The sequence below is a fragment of the Lithobates pipiens genome, unplaced genomic scaffold, assembly GCF_037356315.1.
Source record: "Lithobates pipiens isolate NorthernLeopardFrog02 unplaced genomic scaffold, aLitPip1_a1.2 Scaffold_11, whole genome shotgun sequence".
In the NCBI taxonomy this organism is placed as follows: domain Eukaryota; kingdom Metazoa; phylum Chordata; class Amphibia; order Anura; family Ranidae; genus Lithobates; species Lithobates pipiens.
Genome location: NW_027507696.1, coordinates 18480040 through 18498838, shown reverse-complemented (window position 1 = coordinate 18498838; position 18799 = coordinate 18480040). Strand labels below are relative to the sequence as shown.

At 42.4% G+C, this 18799-nt stretch overlaps 1 protein-coding gene across 2 annotated transcripts; it reads left to right on the top strand.

Moving 5' to 3' along the window:
• The first annotated feature begins 6217 nt into the window (after window positions 1-6217).
• NGDN (neuroguidin) lies at window positions 6218-16320 on the top strand. Of its 2 annotated transcripts, none has more exons than XM_077469220.1 (10): window positions 6218-6323; window positions 10256-10315; window positions 10446-10517; window positions 11409-11546; window positions 13292-13429; window positions 13549-13666; window positions 13750-13918; window positions 14054-14207; window positions 15363-15423; window positions 15561-16320. In XM_077469220.1, the coding sequence occupies exons 1-10, from the start codon at window positions 6309-6311 to the stop codon at window positions 15578-15580; spliced, it is 945 nt and encodes a 314-aa protein (XP_077325346.1). In that variant the 5' UTR covers window positions 6218-6308; the 3' UTR covers window positions 15581-16320. The 2 variants fall into 2 exon arrangements, with proteins under 2 accessions (XP_077325346.1, XP_077325357.1); XM_077469231.1 differs by having other exon boundaries at window positions 6255-6301.
• The last annotated feature ends 2479 nt before the right edge of the window (window positions 16321-18799 follow it).

Below are 18799 nucleotides of genomic sequence, written 5' to 3'. Positions count from 1 at the left end.
AGGGGGTCTGCACTTGGGTGGGGGTCTGCACTGAGGGGGGTATCTGCACTGCTGGGGGGGTCCTGCACTGAGGGAGGTGTCTGTACTGCTGGGGTCTGCACTGAGGTAGGGGGTGTCTGTACTAAGAGGGGTGTGTTTACTGCTGGGGGGTCTGCACTGAGGTAGGGGGTGTCTGTACTAAGAGGGGTGTGTTTACTGCTGGGGGGTCTGCACTGAGGTAGGGGGTGTCTGTACTGAGGGGTGTCTGTACTGCTGGGGGGTCTGCACTGAGGTAGGGGGTGTCTGTACTTCAGGGGCTGCATACGGTATACTGCATATACTGTTGTTCGAAATGAATATAAGCTGTTGCCTGGGTACTGTGCCACATGGGTGTGGTAATCTGTTGTTCAATGGTATTAGTTAATTTTTTTTTATGGGGGGAGGGGGCCCATACAACATTTTGCTGTGGGGCCCTGTGATTTCTAGTTACGCCCCTGCTGGGAGAGGTTGCAGTGTCGTGGCACCTGCACCAGGGCTAATTTCTGCACTCCAACTAGAGTATCTGGGAGAGGTTGCAGTGTCGTGGAACCTGCACCAGTGCCTAAAGGCCCAATTTTCAGCCCCTGTTTAAGGGGGCATGTAATTAGAATTTTTGATGCAATGCTTTGCAGCAGGGCTCATTCCTGCATGCCAACTAGAGTATCTGGGAGAGGTTGCAGTGTCGTGGCACCAGCAACCAGTGCCTAAGGCCCAATTTTTCAGCTCCTGTTTAACAGGGGCATGTAATTACAATTCTTGATATAATATTTCACAACAGGGGCCGTTCCTGCGCCCACCGAGAGTAACTGTGAGGACTTATACTGTTGTGGCACCAGCACCACAACCACCAAAGGCCCAATTTTTCTACCACTGTTCAACAATGGCATGTAATTACAATTCTTGATATAATGGTTCACAGCAGGGCACTCCAGCACCCACCAAGAGTCACTTTGAGGGCTTACAGTGTTGTGGCAACACCAACACCTTAGGCCCACATTTCTGCAGAGCATATAGGGCAGGCCCCTTCTTTCAAACATTCAACTTACAAACGTCTCCTACTTGCAAACGGAAGGAGACAACAGGAAGTGAGATGAAAAAAGACGAACGGCCCAAAAAATTATACAGGGGTGATAACCCTTTCCTATGTTTTCCAAAAAGCTTAAAAATTGATTTTTTTGACTGGAGCTACACTTTAAAAATGTACCATTTCAAAATTACAAACAGATTCTACTTAACATAACAAACCTACACAGTCCCTGTCTTGTTTGCACTGCCTGTATACTGCTGTTCTGAGTATGGGCAGGGGGGGGCTAACCATGCCATTTTTTTCTCAATGATTTTCATCCGTATTGTCGGAACCAGATATTACATTAAAACAGCAAGCAGTTTTAAATTACTTTTTTTCCGTTAAATGTAATTTTGTGCAGGGACTGTTCTAAACACGGGAAACACGTTCCACTTCACAGGCATACTATAGACACCCCCCAGGCACGATGTTTAAAGGAATATTTCACTTTTTTTTCACTTAAAATCAGTGCTTTTTTTTTTAAAACAGCCTTTTTTTAAAAAAAAAATTGGCATTGACCCATGTCCCCTGGGGCAGAAGTTAGGTCTCCAAACCCATTTTAGGACAATATCTTGCATATTAGCCATTAAAATTAGCACTTTTTATTTCAAATGTTCGATGGGGTTCTAAAGTTCGTACAAATTTTCGGTCTGTTCGTAAGTTCTGGTGCGAACCGAACCGGGGGTGTTCAGCTCATCCCTAGTCAGCAGCATAAGAGCCTTCCTTGTCTTCTATCTGAGAAGACGAGGTAACTAAAATGTGTTATTTCCTGCATTTAAGCATCTTTAGAACCTATTTTCCTCAGGGTGAAGATCATAGACCTGCTTTTACTGCACTTAATAAATCTAAATCTAGCTCATGGATCACTAAATGGCAGACTGCGGTCCGAACCTGGACCAAGTGATAGTCCTGCCTGGACCGTGGCCTCCACGTATCAGCTGTGTGAGCTCTTCCGAGTCTCCCACCCAGCGGCAGTAGTCATGCTCACATGACGGGTGGTGCTGCAGATCTGGAGTCTTTTCAAATTAACAGGCAGGTAATCACCCGCTTGCTAACATAGTAAAGAGGGCAGCCTCTGCCCTCTATCCCGATCTGCAGCTCCTCCAGCCTGCTTTGGGGATGACAGCATCGGCTGGAAAGAAACTCAGGAGAGCTCACATGGCTCACTGTGCCTCTACCCTGCCGACCCTGCCGACATTGCAGGGGAGGCTTGAACTGAAAGGAGCACTGTGATGAGGAGGGGCAGGTCTGGGATGTGGAGGGCCAGCTCTGTGATGTGGAGAGCCAGCTCTGTGATGTGGAGGACCAGCTCTGTGATGTGGAGGACCAGCTCTGTGATGTGGAGGACCAGCTCTGTGATGTGGAGGACCAGCTCTGTGATGTGGAGGACCAGCTCTGTGATGTGGAGGACCAGCTCTGTGATGTGGAGGGGCAGCATTGTGATGTGGAGGGGCAACACTGTGATGTGGAGGGGCAGCATTGTGATGTAAGGGGGACTTAATGAGACACTGTGCTATAAAGATGCACTGCAATGTGAAGTGATTGGATCTCTGTAAATTTTAATTTAACACTCCTGTTCTAGCTGCTGAGGGGAATATTTATGTTTGCGGCCAACAAATGATTGCCATGTTTCACTCAATACTGCCTGTGATGTGCAGAGAAGAAAGGGAGCCATGCAAACATATTACATGTCTGAACTATTCTGCATCTCATAGACTGACTGAGCCATGTTGACAATAAATACAGTTTTCAGAGAGGGTTGTGTAGCCCCCTTGTCCTAAACAGGGGCTACTATGTCAATTTAGTTTGTGGTTGGGCTGCGGTTAGCTCAGACTGATTGTATTGTTTTTTTCATCAGGTTTTTCCCTAAGCTTAAATTTGGCTTGGGATTTCTCACTAGTAGATATGATTGGTATCACTGGTCAAAGTATGAGATTTCACAAACAAAACTAAGCAATGAATATTTTTATTTTCTTCAGCCACTCCAATAGGAGGTTTATGCCACCGTTGCATGCTAGGGGGTATACATTTTTGGAACAGGCCATGTGCTCGCTCTCCGCCCCTGGGCTGAGGCCTAGGGAAGTGCTGCTGGATGGGGCTCTGCTATTAAGCCCAATATCCTGTTTAGGGCCTAACATGTGCTGAAGTTGTCCTGATGTTGTCCTGCCTGTTCTGGAGGAAGCTGTGCCAATGAGACCCAGGGGAGGCCCCTTGCTGGAGAGAGCCAGGAAGAAGGCTGGTCTTTCATAAGTGATTGGTGATTCACTTGGAGGACATACTGAAATTTGGGAATGTGTTTACAGTATTGCCGAGTTGGCTTAAAGGTTCTGACGCTGTGAAGCTGAACATTGATCTGGAGAGTCTGTAAACAATCTGCCATGGTATCTGGGATCCATAACCCTCACCTCCTTAACTGTTCTGCAATAAGACTTTAAAAAGACAAAAAGTGACTGGCACCCAATATCTTTTCTCAGTTCCCCCATTTTAGCTATGGATTCAGCCCTGGGGTGAAATGCTAGCCAGCTTCTGGCTTCTGGAGGTGCTCTCCTGCCTTCTGGTGCTATAGTTGTTATTTCTGGAAAACTGCAGGACTCAGAGGGGCGCTACAGTTATTATTTCTGCATAACTGCAGTTTAACTTTAAACATTGCTATGATGCTGTTTGAGGACAGATGCACCATTTGTGCAGAAAGAAAAACTATGCAAGGGATCTCTGGGATTTTACAGTCTTGTTTACACAAGATGTGGGACAGACAGATGCTGGGACCCCTCATTCTGTCATGTAGTTATGGATACTGCATTTCCAGGGAAGATGAGAGGCAGGGAAGAATTTGTTATGATACCCTAACTAATGCCACTACTGTAAAAAAAAAAAAAAAAAACAGCACATACACTGGCTTTAAAAATTGATACAAAACAAAAATGGAACAAAATATATGGTATTTTTTTGTACATACGATGTTTAAAATAACTTAGACAAAGAGAATTACAGTCCACTGTACATTGTGTTTGTGATCAATTATAGAGCAATATACGCAGTGCTTAGTCATAGGGGTACCAGGCACATGTACATGCACAGATGCAGTGAGAATAATGCATCTGTAGAGTTGAAGTGCCTTGAACATCAGGAGAGAACATCATTGCATTAGTGGAGTGTTCCGTTTAGTTATAGTTGCATCTAAAAGGAGTTTGGTGGCAGGATAGGAACTATACTTCAATACAAAAAGACCTTTAATACAAACATAACATCACTTGCTTCTATAATGTTTCCAAGCTGATCATGCATTCAATAAATAGATTTTGAGTGATCTTTTATAAACTGGAATCGACTGTACTGTACTATCATTAAATAGATAGATTGGAACTTCTGCATTTCTATGACTGAGGCTCTCAAGTAATTTGCGATATTGATGAATGCATTTGAACCCCATGGGGCAGATATATTGCCATTCATGGGTTGTTCCTATACTCAGGAGGAATAGTAGACAGTGTTTTGGGGTGTAATTATAAGTAAGCCCATGCTGTGTGTGAGAAATGCCTTATTAATTGACAGCTGGGTGTCTCGAATGACAGAATACAATTTTGGAAGTGATGTCATGTGTTGTATTGTATTCTTATGTTTCCAAGCATGTGTGGTCTCGGTCTTCCGGATTTTTTCGAACGAATACTGTTCAGATTAAATGAAAATTGTACGTTCTGGTATTATAGGAGAACAATTTTTGTGTTTCCCTTATAATTTAACATAAATTGTCGTGATCAGCTCTCGAAAGCTGTGTACTAATGATTATCCTACGATCGCTACGAAAATGATATTTTTCATCTGATTTTCTGATCGTGTGTATTAGGCCTTACACCGAGATGCACATGTCTCCTTTGCAGTCAAAATTTTTCCTGTTTGCAGTTTTTTTTCCCCACTTCAGCAAGCACTTTGATGCATGTTGCAAGTGCTACAAAGCGGCTTGCACATTCAGGAACTGTTTAAGAAAACTGGCTGAATTATAAGGATGAAGTAAATGTCCTGGTACTCAATTCTCTGAGGCCTTAGGCTGTGACTACGGGTAATGCTTGGTCAGTCAAGCTTGTAATAATCAGTGTCAAACATGGAGAAATCACCCCGGAATACAAAAGTTCCTTAAGGATAGTTCATCAAGGGGAGGATGGTGGGAAAGTTCACCTAAGGGAGGGAGGGGAGAGATCCGAGCCATTAAGGCATACATCATACGACGATCAATAATATTTAGGCATCATCTCACCACCTCTGCCGTCTCCACTAGGACATGCACCATTTACTCTCAGTTCATCTCTGCAGTTTTTGGCTGAACGCAAAAAGCAGTTAAGCTCCTATATGCCAGTGTGAATGAACTGCGGTGTGTCCACATCCAGGGAACGCTTCCAGGGGTCACTTTACCTCCTACCTGGTAAAAAGCCTAGGATTATGACATCATGCACAGCTCTCACTTTTGTGAGAGTTTTCCAGGAAGGGAGTGGGGATGAGTCAGCAGAGGGTCAGTGAGAGCTGCAGAGCTGGAGGTGTGCCTCTGTGTGTCTTTGTAAATCCAGAAAGTAAACAGGCAGCAGCTTTAGCTGCCCACAGTTAAAATGGGTGCAGCTAGACTCAGAGAGGATTTCTGCAGCATATTTGGCAAGTATATAATCACAGTATATATAAAATAATATGCAAAGTGGTTGGAGGGAAGTTTTAGAATGGCAAAGATGTTTTTATTACAAATGAGTTGAGCGGACTGTAGTTTCTCTTTAAGCCCTACTGCTAAAATTTCTGGTCACTCTGCAGTCTGCACTTTGCTCACGAGAGGGCGCTCCAGTAAAACAAGTGGCTAATTCAGAGACGACTATATTGTAGAATTTTTTTTTTCTTTTCACATTTCGCCCGTCCACCTTTAACTTAATTATTTAAATCTCATCTTCAAAACAAACGCGCTTACATTGGAACGGCTAACATTCTTTTTTTTTTTTCTTTTTTTATGAACTACATGTCTGAAATAATTTGCCCACAGTAATAATGGCCAACTGAGATTCTCTTTTCCGCACTTCCCGTTGGTGCAGCGCATAGCTGATTGGTGACTCATGCAAGAACAGGCGGCTGCTAATTGGCTAGCTGATGAAAGTTTGCAGAGCAATTTCCGCTTCCGGTCATCGGGTTCTGGGGGAGGAGTTAGCCGTGGATGCCCGCCCCTCGTGCGTGTTTCTTGGATGTATGGTGAGACATGGCGAGTGTGGAGGTGAGCGGTGTGTAAGACACACGTGTGCCAGTAGTTAGTGCTCTTTATGTTTGTATAGGAAATCATTGAATCCTCTGCTATATTGTTATGTAAGGGCAATAGTCTGACCTAACACGGTATATGTCCTAAGTATGTTAGGCTTGGTCTCACTTCATGGGGAGTAGTGTTGCTGCAGTCAGGATTTAAAGCAAATGTTATTCAAAGTAGATGTAAAGCCTGTCACTAAAATGTTCTATAGCCATTAATGTCTTGCCAAGCACGTAAAGCAGATGTGGGGCAAAAAAACGTGGTCTTTGCCATACATATACGGCATCCTGAGGTTGTGCACTGAGAACACACCCCCTGCACGCTGACCAATCACTGTCAGTCACAGCTTCTGGTTGGGAGCCAATGGGATGGGTACCTGATCATGTGATCACTGTGAAAGCCAATCGCATGTTAATAGAAGCTGTGGGTTAATGTGTTTTCAATATTTAATCTGCAGCTCTCAATAACCCCTCTATCACCGCAATACGCATATTTGAGTTGGAGGGGTGGGTGAGCCCTCGCTCCCAGCCTTGGTATTTAGACCCCTTTCACACTGAGCCGTAGCCGAGTTAGTGCTAAAGCGCCACTCGTTTTTGGCTGCTAGTGGATCGCTTTTTAACCCCAAAAAAGGGGTTAAAAACTCCTTTTCAAATCACCTTTGGTGCTTTGGAAGTGCTGTCCATTCATTCCAGTGGGCAGGGGCGTTTTGGGAGCACAGTATACTGCACTCCCAAATCGCCACAAAGATGCTGCATGCAGGACTTTTTCTAACGTCCCGCAAGTGCACCACCCGGGTGTGAAAGCACCCATTGCAGTGAATGGGAGACAGTTTTCAGGCACTTGGAGGCTATTTCTAGCGCTAAAGTGCCTTAAAACTGTCTCAATGTGAAAGGGATGTAATGCATACACTTGTTCTGGGGTGCACTCCCATCAGTGCCTACAGAACTGTGACTGAGCTGTCCCTCGTGACAGGGTCAACTAATAATCAGGAGCCCCTGTCTTCCCATTGTCCTGCTGCTCGGGGTCCTGCATCACCATCTTCCTTTTTATGATGTCATTGGGAGTCTGCTGTCTCTTGTAACCGGTCCCGGCTGATTCATGCCAGGACCACCCACCGACTGCTGTGAGTCCCTGCTCTGCGCTCCCTATTATATGTGATAGGAATATCCCAGCAGGCTGGAGTTGTACACCATTCTCACCTACCGATAGGTAAGAATGGGGGTGGGGCCCGGGAAAAAAAGCTTTAAAAAAATGTAAACCAGCATGAAAAGCCCTGTCTTTTACTTTATAGAGGGTAGGTAAAGTCATTTAGGGGATTGATGGTCTATTTTAAAATTGTTCCTGGTGTTCCAGCCTTGAAGGTCTTTGTTTGGGAACTTCCTATAGGGTGACAATGCTGTGCTCCTGTCTTGGTTCACATGTGTGTCAGGAATGCGCATAATATTGTGCATTTTCCCAACATCCACAGAAATGCGCTGCTCTTCAGCAGACACACAAGGGTGCCATTAATGCGTTAAGTGTTACTAAACTCAAAACAATAAAATCAATCTGTATATGCAGTAAAGCATGTTTGTTATACTCACTGTGGAATCTAAGGGGTTAATCCTCGTAATTGTGTAGAAAGGCGGTTTTATCCTGTCTTCTCTAATCCTCCCCTTCTTCCACTGTTCCCAAACCATCTGTTGATAGTACAGAGCATTTGAAGTCACTCTGCACATGCTCAGTTTGGTGTGTATTTGGCCCTGTGCTGTTCAAATGCACTCTCCAATCGGCACTGTCCAGACAAAGGGTCATGGGTCTTGCAGTCTCATAGAACAATCAGAAAACTCCCCCCTACAAGTTTTAACCAGTGCTTGGCTGGACACTGATAGAAGTCACAAAACTTCTCTAACTGCTGATGAGAAAAAGTATTTAGCAGTTTATATTTCCTAAAATAATTGCATTTCCATGTTTTGTGTACTGTGAGAGACCAGATATAGTAAATGCAGGGTCCTGGGTTTAGTAACACTTCAATGACAGCCCCACGCATCAGCAATTGTGCACAGCAGACCTCAGGGGGCTGCTTGATTTTACAAATCGGTTGGAGACCTTTCTCCATGTTTCTTACAGGTAGGACAGCCCATTGAAATGAATAGGCTTGTCCGACACTTGACACGCATAGATGTGAACCAAGACGTAAGCATCTCTGGAGTTCGTGTGTAGACAGGAGGAGGCTGCCACACTGAGGTGTAAAGTTGAGGAGAGGGAGAAAGCAATTATTTTAATAAAATGAAATAAAAAGGACCACTTTCTACGAGACGCAGTATTTTTATAAACTTAAGGGTCCGTACATTCTTGCAGCCAGGGGTGGTAAAAATAGGTGGCTGAGTCCCAGACCCTCCCCGAAGCCCGTTTCCCTGCTTCTTAAGATAGGGCTGGGTCTAGCACATAAATCCAAGATATCACCAGAAGGATCAAGATGTCACAATCTGCTTTAAAGGAGAAGTAAAGCCAAAGATTTTTTTTTGTTAGTTCGTTCTGCACTCCTGTGACCCATTTTCAGCTGACTGAAGGCTAAAGCCCCCTGCTGGCTAATGTCACTCAGCCGGTCCAGCCTTGGGAAAGATTCCAACTTTACAATTTGGATCTACCCAGATCACTGGACCAGCAGCCAGCTCAGCCTCTCAGAGAGCTGCTGAGAACCTGTGCCAGCCCCTCTTGTCCCATCCACAGCCCAGCTTGTGCTGGAGAGGCAGAGCAGAAAGCTGGAGACAGTCACAGCTCTCTGCTCAGAGCGGAGGGGGAGAACTGAGTGATCAGTGGTGTGTGATCGCTCAATTCTCAGGGTAGAAGCAGCAGGGAACAGCTGCAGTTGGGATCGGTGCTGCAGCCAACTAGGTGAGTAGGATTTTTTTTTTTCCTCTGCATTCTATTTTGAAAGCAAACTTTACTTCAAAGTGACTGCCACTTAGAATAAAAATGTAAACTAATGTCTCCTGCTAAAGGAAGATAGTAAATATTCACCTTTAATCTGTCTATGCCACCAAGCTCCATTGTGTTGAGGAGAGTTGAGTAGAGCGGAGATCAGAGGTGGGTGTGGTGGGCATTTACCGTCTTCTTTGCAGGGGAAACGCTAGTTTACACATTTATTCTGGTGACAGAATGTCTTCTAATTTAAGAATCTAAGTGATGCACACAGAATTATATGAGAACTGTTAACCTAAACCCCCCCCCCCCCCCTAAAAAAAAATTACAGTAATTAACCTATCCTCAAGTCGGTAGGAAACCTCATTAATCACTGTGTGCAAAAATCTTTTAAATAACCTATACAATTAATCTTATATATTTCTTTAATTGTTTGAATCAATCAACCTTTTAAAACCCTAATCAATTATTTTGCAAATGTAATCAATGAAAATAATGGTTAGTTAACTTCTAAAAAGTTCATACATATATGTACAGTAAATTGTTCCACTTCAGTAATTATACAATTTTGTTCTTTTTTTACTTTCCTAAAGGCAGAAACTTTTTAAACGTACCTATACGTATGTTCAAGTGGACTTGAAATCTAAATGGCACATTCCACAACTGACCCCCACAATATAGCCAGAAATGCTACAGATTGTGCTGGCAAATCTGCCATTGTAAAAATGAATGTGAAGAAATTGCTTTCTACCCCATTATCTGTCCAGCCAGTCCAAAGCAAGGAAGCTTAATGACATCAGATCGCTTAGTATGCATCTATCTTGAAACCATAGCAAATTTGTGACCAATAAGCAGGGGGTTCCAATCTTTTATATCTTTTTACAGCGTAACATCTGCAGTTTATTACATTTTAGCTTTATTGTGAAGCATTAGTCCTTTTTAGCAACACAGAATTTTGCTCAGAAAGCAGGTATTCTTTATTTATTTCTTTTTTTCCTTAGGATATAGTTTCCAGAGACCTGTCCGCAGCAACAACTTTGATTGGCACATTGCATCAGCAGGTAATTTACTTCTCTTTTTATAGTAAAAATATTTCTCATTGCCAGCAATTATCCATTTCATACTGTATCTTTCCTACAGACTTCTGTCTTATAAGGTTTATGCTATTTAAATAGTTTGTTCCTATTACAGGTCACTGCTGTCACCACACATGTGCAGAGCTTAATACAGAAGATCCGCAATGGAATGTACCCAACAGAAAAAGTAATTGTTTTCTATGTAAAATAAGCTGAAGAAAATCTGTTCTTTTTATTAGTCAGATTTAAAGAGGAAGTAAACCCTGATGGGTTTACTACTTCGTCTCCCTGCAAAGGTAAAGCATAATGGACTACTATGCATCGCATAGTAGCCCGTTATGTGTCACTTACCTGACACAGGAGCCAGCGATGTCACCGCTGTCCCCTGTAGTACGGAGCGTCCATCTTCTTCCGGGTGTTGCTGCTCCGGGCACTCACATCGCCGGAGCAGCGATGACGTCACTCCCGCGCATGCACACGGGAGCCGCCACTAACGGCATATCGCCGTTAGTAGTGGCATGCTTCTAACGGCGATAGTGCGCCTGCGCGCTGTAGACAGCAGTGCCTGTCTTTTAGTAAATATCTCCTAAACCGTGTAGGTTTAGGAGATATTTCTTGGACCTACAGGTAAGCCTTAATCTAGGCTTACCTGTAGGTCAAAGTGGTTTGTAAGGGTTTACAACCACTTTAAGTGTTTCATCTAAAAACTTGTCCTTGGGAAGATTGTTTTAGACAGAGTTCTTTTTGTATTTTTTGGGATGGTATCACTCATTCAGCTAAAATGTCAAGCCAGATGTGACATTTCCCATGGTGCCATGTCATACATGATAGTTCCATCTCGCACATGTTTTGCAGATGCACTTGGTAGAAGAGAAAAATATAGAAATAGGTTATCTTTTCTTTTTAGTGTGAGCATAGCAAAGTAGGCGGTAAGGATATTGGCTATAGCTAGATAATATTAGCTATAACCTGTACTCGGTAATAATTCTGAGTCATACAGAATGTTTCCCTATTGTGGTTGTATGAACAGCTGTGATTTTGCAGTTGCATACTCACATCATTTTCTGTTACTTTGCAGGGTCTGAGCTTCCTGGAACTGAAAGATCAGTTGCTTGTGATGTATATGCAGGATCTTACATACCTTACAATGGAGAAGATTCATGGGAGATCCCTGAAAGACAATCCAGCCATCATGAGACTGGTGGAAATGCGCACAGTGAGTTTGCAAAGCATATGACTTGTCAAATTGCATGATACTTATTTTTATTCTCTAACATGGGGTCCACGTGAAGGTTTGGCAACTTTAATGAACTGTCCTTTTTATCTTAAATGGTTTGCATGGCTTGAAGACCTATGCTATTATGTTTATCATGTATATAGTTGAGTTTGTGTTATGGTTATGTTTTAATGGTTAGGCAACACTGCAATGGCTATACTACACAACAAAGACTTTCAAACCATTCAGAATAATTACGCGTTATGTGTATAGCAAAGAATATATTTTCTTCTCCCCCTAAATAAAAAGCTTAAAGGAGTATAGGAGTGCTTAACGTTCACCTTTCTTTACACGCTACATCCATGTTCAGGGAGGAACATGTTACTGCTGCTCCGTGCCTATCCATCCCTCTTTTATATATATATTTTTTTTAAACTACAGAAAGATGTGTACTTAAATTATTATTTTTAAAAGATTAACTTTAACGTGGATGTAAACCCTAATCATGAAATTTTGAGCTGGGCACATATATCTGTAGTGTGTGTATTTTTTATAATATTTCTCTTCAAAGCAACTGCAGCTTTGTCCTGCTCCGTTCCTCTGTTATCAGCCTGATAACTTTTGACAAGCTCTCCGAGATGGGAAGTATGTGTGTGTTGGGGGAGGTTGCTATAAATAGATTAGCACACAGCTAAACAATACACAGGCAACCTCTGCATGTGCAGTGAAGAGGGTGTGTGCTTTTTCCTCCAATCAGCTGTCTCGTAGTAGCAATAAGCGCAATAATCCACTCCTACAGGGGAGCCAGGAAGAGAAAAGACTAACAGGACGTGCACTTTCTAAACAGTATAAAAAGGTGAAGACAGAAGATATACATGTAAAACTTATGTAGGGAGATTTGTTTCATCCCAGTGTATCACCTGAAGCTGTTCACTTTACTGGGTATATGTGAGGGTTTACATCCACTTTAAGAAGAGGCTTCAAGAACATAAGCACTATACCATTGTAACCTTTAACATGGAGTCACTTCAAATCTGAGAGGGAATATTACCAATGCCAGCATCACTGTTGAATGTAAATACAAATGCATTTTGGGTGTATTTTTAAATAATAGCACAGTGTTTTATGGGTGAAGGTTAAAAGAATGTAATATTATTATTTTTTTTTATCTCTTCATCATATGGTGGTCTTGTACCTTTCATAAAGGAATGTTTCCAGTCAAAAGAATTGAAATTGTTTAATTTTGGGCACTTTTGTAGCAGTCCATCTTCCACCACCACCACTTGACAGTAAGGAGCAGAGGGACACAGCTTTTTATGATATAGCAGAGCTTCTGTACCATCCTGTAGTTAGTTAATATCTGATGGATGTCAACAGTTACTGTCTGGGGTTAGAGGTGGTTGCAGTATATTTACTGTGACCTGGGCTGCTGCAAACATCAAGTTAGTAACAGCCATGACAAGGGCACATTGACTAGTCATTCAGGGGTTACACTTATTCATTCTTGTAGTGCTAATCTGCATAAATCCACATAGACCAATCTGCATGCTTAATTTCTTCTTGGTGTATTTACAAGTAACAAGTCTTTGCATGCTTTCTGTGTAATTATACTTTTAGCGCATGTTAACAAACTGTCAGCTTTGCATTTTTTTTTTTTTTTAACCCTTTTTGCAGAAATTGCATGATATTCAGTATTTTAGTGAGTACTTTCAGAGAAGGCTATTAGAGGCCTCTGTATTTTGTAGGTGTTGGAGAAAATGCGTCCTGTTGATCAAAAACTAAAATACCAAATCGATAAGTTGATGAGAGCTGCTGTGACTGGGAGCCTCAGTGAGAATGATCCTTTGCGTTTCAAACCCAATCCTCAGAACTTGATGAGCAAGGTGAGGTTAAGATGCTTTTACCTTTGGACTTATGCAACATGCAATGCTGCTTCCTCCATTCTTCAAATTTAATACATTTAGTCATTGCTTTCTGTTTCTCCTTTTGCTGACAACTCCAGTTGGAAGAGTCTGATCAGGAAGAATCGGGAAGTGATGAAAATGAAGGCGGGGAAGGCAAAAAATCCCATAGCAAGGTGAAAAAATATGTGCCCCCACGGCTTGCACCAGTGCATTATGGTAAGAAAAAAAGATTTTGTATGGTCTTAATGTAATCTTGTGAAACAAGTTTTTCGATGCCCTGACTCAAAACTATCTTACAGATGACACAGAAGTAGAGCGGGAACGCAGGATCTTGGAGCGGGCCAAGAAAAGAGCTCTGAGCAGTTCTGTAATTCGGGAACTGAAAGAACAGTACACTGATGCCCCAGAAGAGATTAGAGAGGGCCGCGCTTATCATATGATGCATCATGAAAAAGAGGAGCAGCATCGGTGAGTAGCTTGTGTAGATTACTGTCTGCACATATAGTTGGCATTGCAGACTTAGCAGCAAATATTTGTTGGCTTTTTGCATAAATCCAAACCACCACATATTTATTCTTGGATTTCTTATTTTCCTTTCCCAAGCACAAAATATGAAGAGTCCATGATGGTACGACTAAATTTGACAAAAAAAGAAAAGGCGCGTAAGAAGAGGGCACTTGCCATGACCTCCCAGCTCAATTCTCTTACACACTTCACAGACATCAGTGCCCTCACTGGAGGAGATACAAGGACAGAGGTGAGAGGAGCATGTAGATTTGTTAGTATAAATGAACTAAGTATTAGTATTTCATTTTGTGGAATAAATTTACAATGTGTCACCAAACGCTCTTAGATAAAATTTAAGTTAGTATGTATATCTACAAAAAAAAATTAAATCTGATTCTTCTGCGTTTAATGAGGGAGGTTAAACCTCCCCTAAATGTGGCAGCTCCTAAACTCTGCTAAAAGCTTGTGACACATAGGCTTTCATGGAGTTGAGTTTAGGAGCTTTGGCAAAAAAAAAAAAAGGCAAAAGATCCTAAACTCAAGTTTAGGAGCTGCTATTGTACATGAAGTCTAAATCTGAGATATCGCCCCCAGCTGCAGCAAGCTATTTAACATCCTTTACCTTTTTTAGGGCTTATTGAAGATCGGTTGGGTAGGGGACGACGTTTTTATTTATTTATTTTTTAAGTGCACCTCTCCTTTAGGGAACATGTCTTGAGTGTCCTGGATTGCTTTTTAAAGACTTATGTAGAAGGGCGCTGAGCGTGTTATTAGCAACAATTATGAGTAAACTTGCTGGTTTCTGTACACTAACAGGCTTTGCCTAGCATCTGCACATGTTAAGCTCTCTTGATAAATCATACATGTAAGATAAAGGATTAAATATAAATTTTAAGGGCTGAATTCACTTTCTGGAGCATGTTAAACAATGCACCCATATTTAGAGTGTTATGTGTAACATGTTCCCAGACCTGTTCTCTCACCCCCACTTTTCCTCCCCTCTGTGGCAGCGGGTTGGGAATCTTCTCTCTGCACCTGCTGTCAGATTTAAAAAACAATGGTGTTCTTCGTTTACAGGAATCAGTGAATGAGAGAACTACAATCGCCATCTTTGAATGCGAGTTCATTGACAATTCCTACAGCTTTAGAACAGCCCGTACAGAGGTACGGGCAGAAAACTGTAGCAAGTGTATGCATGAACCTGACATTGCACCCACAATCCACTGATTGTAGGTGCAACGTTCTGCAGGCTCCTGAGGAAAAAATAAGTGTAAATATTTTTACCCTCACAAAAGTGCATTTATTTTCTAAAGGTGAACTTATCCTTTTTTTTAAGCTCTTATTTATTTAAAATAAGTTGCCTTAATTATACATTAAAAGCTCGTCTAATGTATTTTTGATATAGGACCTAATGCCCTCAGCCAAGAAATCAAGAAAAGGACCAAAAAAAGGAAAGAAGAAGAAAGGTAACTTCCTTTTTGTTCCACTTTGCATGTGCAGTTTTTCTTTTTGGCACTTTGTATTGCTATAGTTGAGTGTCTGTTGATTTGATTATTCTCAGTGAAACGGCTGTCTAAGTGACTTCTTCCACCATACTTTACAGGTTTCAGGAAACGTCGCTGAAACAGAACCATGGTGCAGATTGTGACTGGCTAGCAAGAACACGTGTTGTCTTTATTTCTGCGGAAAACTGGTTACAGAAGAATTTCCACTCCTGTGTATTTGCTATCAGTTTTCAACCTTTTTTTTGTGGAATATGTGGTCTACTTACATATGCCACGAAGGACAGTTCTAGTTGTTGTAACTTTCAACATTGTGGTCTTGTGGGTTCCAGATAGCAGTGCAATGACTAATGGAAACAGGACCTCTGTATAGTATAATAAGTGAGGATAAGCAGACGTGGTTTTTCTAGAGCTTGAAAAAGATGTAAAAAGAGCTAGGGATATCTGGGCAGGTAATGTGTTTCCACTATTAATATTTTATATTTTTCTTCTTGTGGACCCAGAATATCCTTCTTGGCATAAAACTATGTGTCCTTAGTTATAAGGATTTCAACTAGGAGTAAAAAATGAAGGATAAATGGGACATTATTTTATGAAGTCTTTAAAATAAAGGCCGTGCCTCCACAAAACATTATTTTTAAAACGGTGTCCTCAGTAAGGTTGGAAAACGAATGTTGGGGGGAACGTTCAGAAATTAACAGTTCTGTGTTTTGTTGACTCAGGTTCAGGTTCATTTGTACAATAATACTACCGCTTATAGTGACTTGGCAAATGGTGTATGATTTTAAAAAGGCGAGAACTGAGATCTGACTATGGTACAAATAAATATTTACAAATGAACAAACTGTAAATGAGCTTAAAGTGGTTGTAAAGGCTGAAGTTTATTTTTTATCTTATGCATTAAGATTAAAAGCGTTTTGTGCAGCAGCCCGCCCCCCCCCCCCCCCCCAGTACTTATCTGAGCCCCTTCTTGATCCAGCAATGTTGCATGAGTGTCTTGACTGTCCATGACTCCCCTTGTCATTGGTTGAGCCAGCAGCGAAGCACCATTGGATCCCACTGCTGTCAAAGAAAGTTAGCCAATGAGGAGAGGGAGGTGGCGGGGCCAGGCCCCCGGCTCCATGTCTGAATGGACATGGGGAGCTGTGGCTCAGCTCGGGTGCACCTTAGCAGGCTGCTTGCTGTGGGGGCACTCAATAGGAGGGCGTAACCTGAGAAGAGGAGGATCCGGGGTGTTCTGTGCAAAACCACTGCACAGAGCAGGTAAGTATGACATGTTTGTTATATAAAAAACAAAACAAAAAAGGAGACTTTGGTATCACTCTTAAAGCCTCGTGCACACTGGATGCTTTTACGGCTGCTGTTTTTGGCTTCAGGTGTGTGCGTGTGTGTTTTTGTTTTTTTGTTTTTCCTTTTTTCTGCAGTCATATGTCCATGCACACATAGGTTTTTATCAGCAGTTTTTGGCAGGGGTGTTTCTGGCTGGAAAAAACCCCCCAGAACTAGTGGGATTTTTCAGCTGTAAAAATGCTCTAACTCTGAAAAAAGCTGAACGCAGCTATTCAGCCTTTGTGAGCCTTTTTTAAACCATCATCTGGTGTGGAAGTATAGTTTTGCAAAAAAACACCTGAAGTGGAACTTTGCTCTCTCATTCAACATTGTTTCAGTTTAATCCTCATGCTGCTAGCATTAGTAAATGGATAGGAAGATATATTATATACGCAACATTCTACAGCTAAAGCTACTGGCATTTTTATAACATCCAATGTGCATGAGGCCTTAAACAGAGCCCTTGTGGTTCTCTCTAGCTGCAGACACTTTAGCAATTCATAGTCAAACTTAACAAGAGACCCAGTGACGTAATTGATGTTTAGAAGGCACCCAACTCATTGCTGGCAGGGGAAACAAGATTATCAAGAGGGAAAGTGAAAGTAATATTTTTATTTGTCCAGGATTTGCCCCCTTTCTGACGAAAGCACTTTTTGTGGTTCAGCACTGTGTCGCTTTAAAGCGGAGTTCCAATTCCCCAAGTCAAATTTTTTTTAAATGTCAATTGTCAAACTTTATCTGCCCCATTTAGCTAGTGCCTATAGTGTATTCCTGTCAATTTCAGTTTAAAATAAAGAGACTACCTTGATCTCAGAAGCTGGCAGGGGCCATGTCCACTGTGGGCATCTGAATCCCTCTGGTATCTATTTGCGGGACTAGGTGCAGCTGGATTCCCAGCATGCACCTCCCGATCCCCCATCTGCACAGTAATGTCACCGCACAATGCTCCATCCTCCTGACACGTTGCCATTGCAATGGTCTGGAAATAACGCAAGATTTCGACAATAGGCGATTCGCAAGAACTCCTGGGATGCAACTCTTGCGAATCGCCTAGTGACGTAATCGCCTGGGCGATTAGAGGCGGAAGTCATGGGTGGAACTCTGCTTTAACTGACAGTTGCGCGGTCGTGCGACATTGTACCCAAACAAAATTGACGTCCTTTTTTCCCCCACAAATAGAGCTTTCTTTTGGTTGTATTTGATAACATCTGTGATTTTTATTTTTTGCGCTATAAACAAAACAAGAGTGACAATTTTGGAAAAAACACAATTTTTTACTTTTTGATATAATAAATATCTCCCAAAAATATATATAAAAAAAAATTTTTTTTTTTTGTCGGTTTAGGCCGATATGTATTCCTCTACATATTTTTGGTAAAAAAAAAAATGGCAATAAGCGGGTATCGTTGCTCCGGTGCAGTGATTGGCCGGAGCCGCGATGACGTCACTCCCGCGCATGCGCACGGGAACCGCCACTAACGGCATATTGCCGTTAGCGGCATGCTCAGTGTGCCTGCGTGCCGCTGTCTATAGCGCATGCGCTGTAGACTGCGGTGCCTGTCTTTTTGCAAATATCTCCTAAACCGTGTAGGTTTTGGAGATATTTCTTGGACCTACAGGTAAGCCTTAAAGTGGTTGTAAACCCTTACAACACACTTTGACCTACAGGTAAGCCTAGATTAAGGCTTACCTGTAGGTCCAAGAAATATCATCTCCTAAACCTATACGGTTTAGGAGATATTTGCCCGAAGACAGACACTGCTGTCTATGGCGCATAGGCGCACTGAGCGCGGCATCGTCAACGACGAAGATGCTGCGCGTGACGGCTCCCAATGGGCGGGAGTAACGTCATTGCGGCTTCGCCGAATAACAGCGGCGGAGCTGCGAGACCCCACCGAGAAGATAGATGCGCCGGACTACAGGGGACAGCGGTGACTTCGCTGGCTCCTATGTCAGGTAAGTGACACATAATGGACTACTATGCGATGCATAGTAGTCCATTATGCTTTGC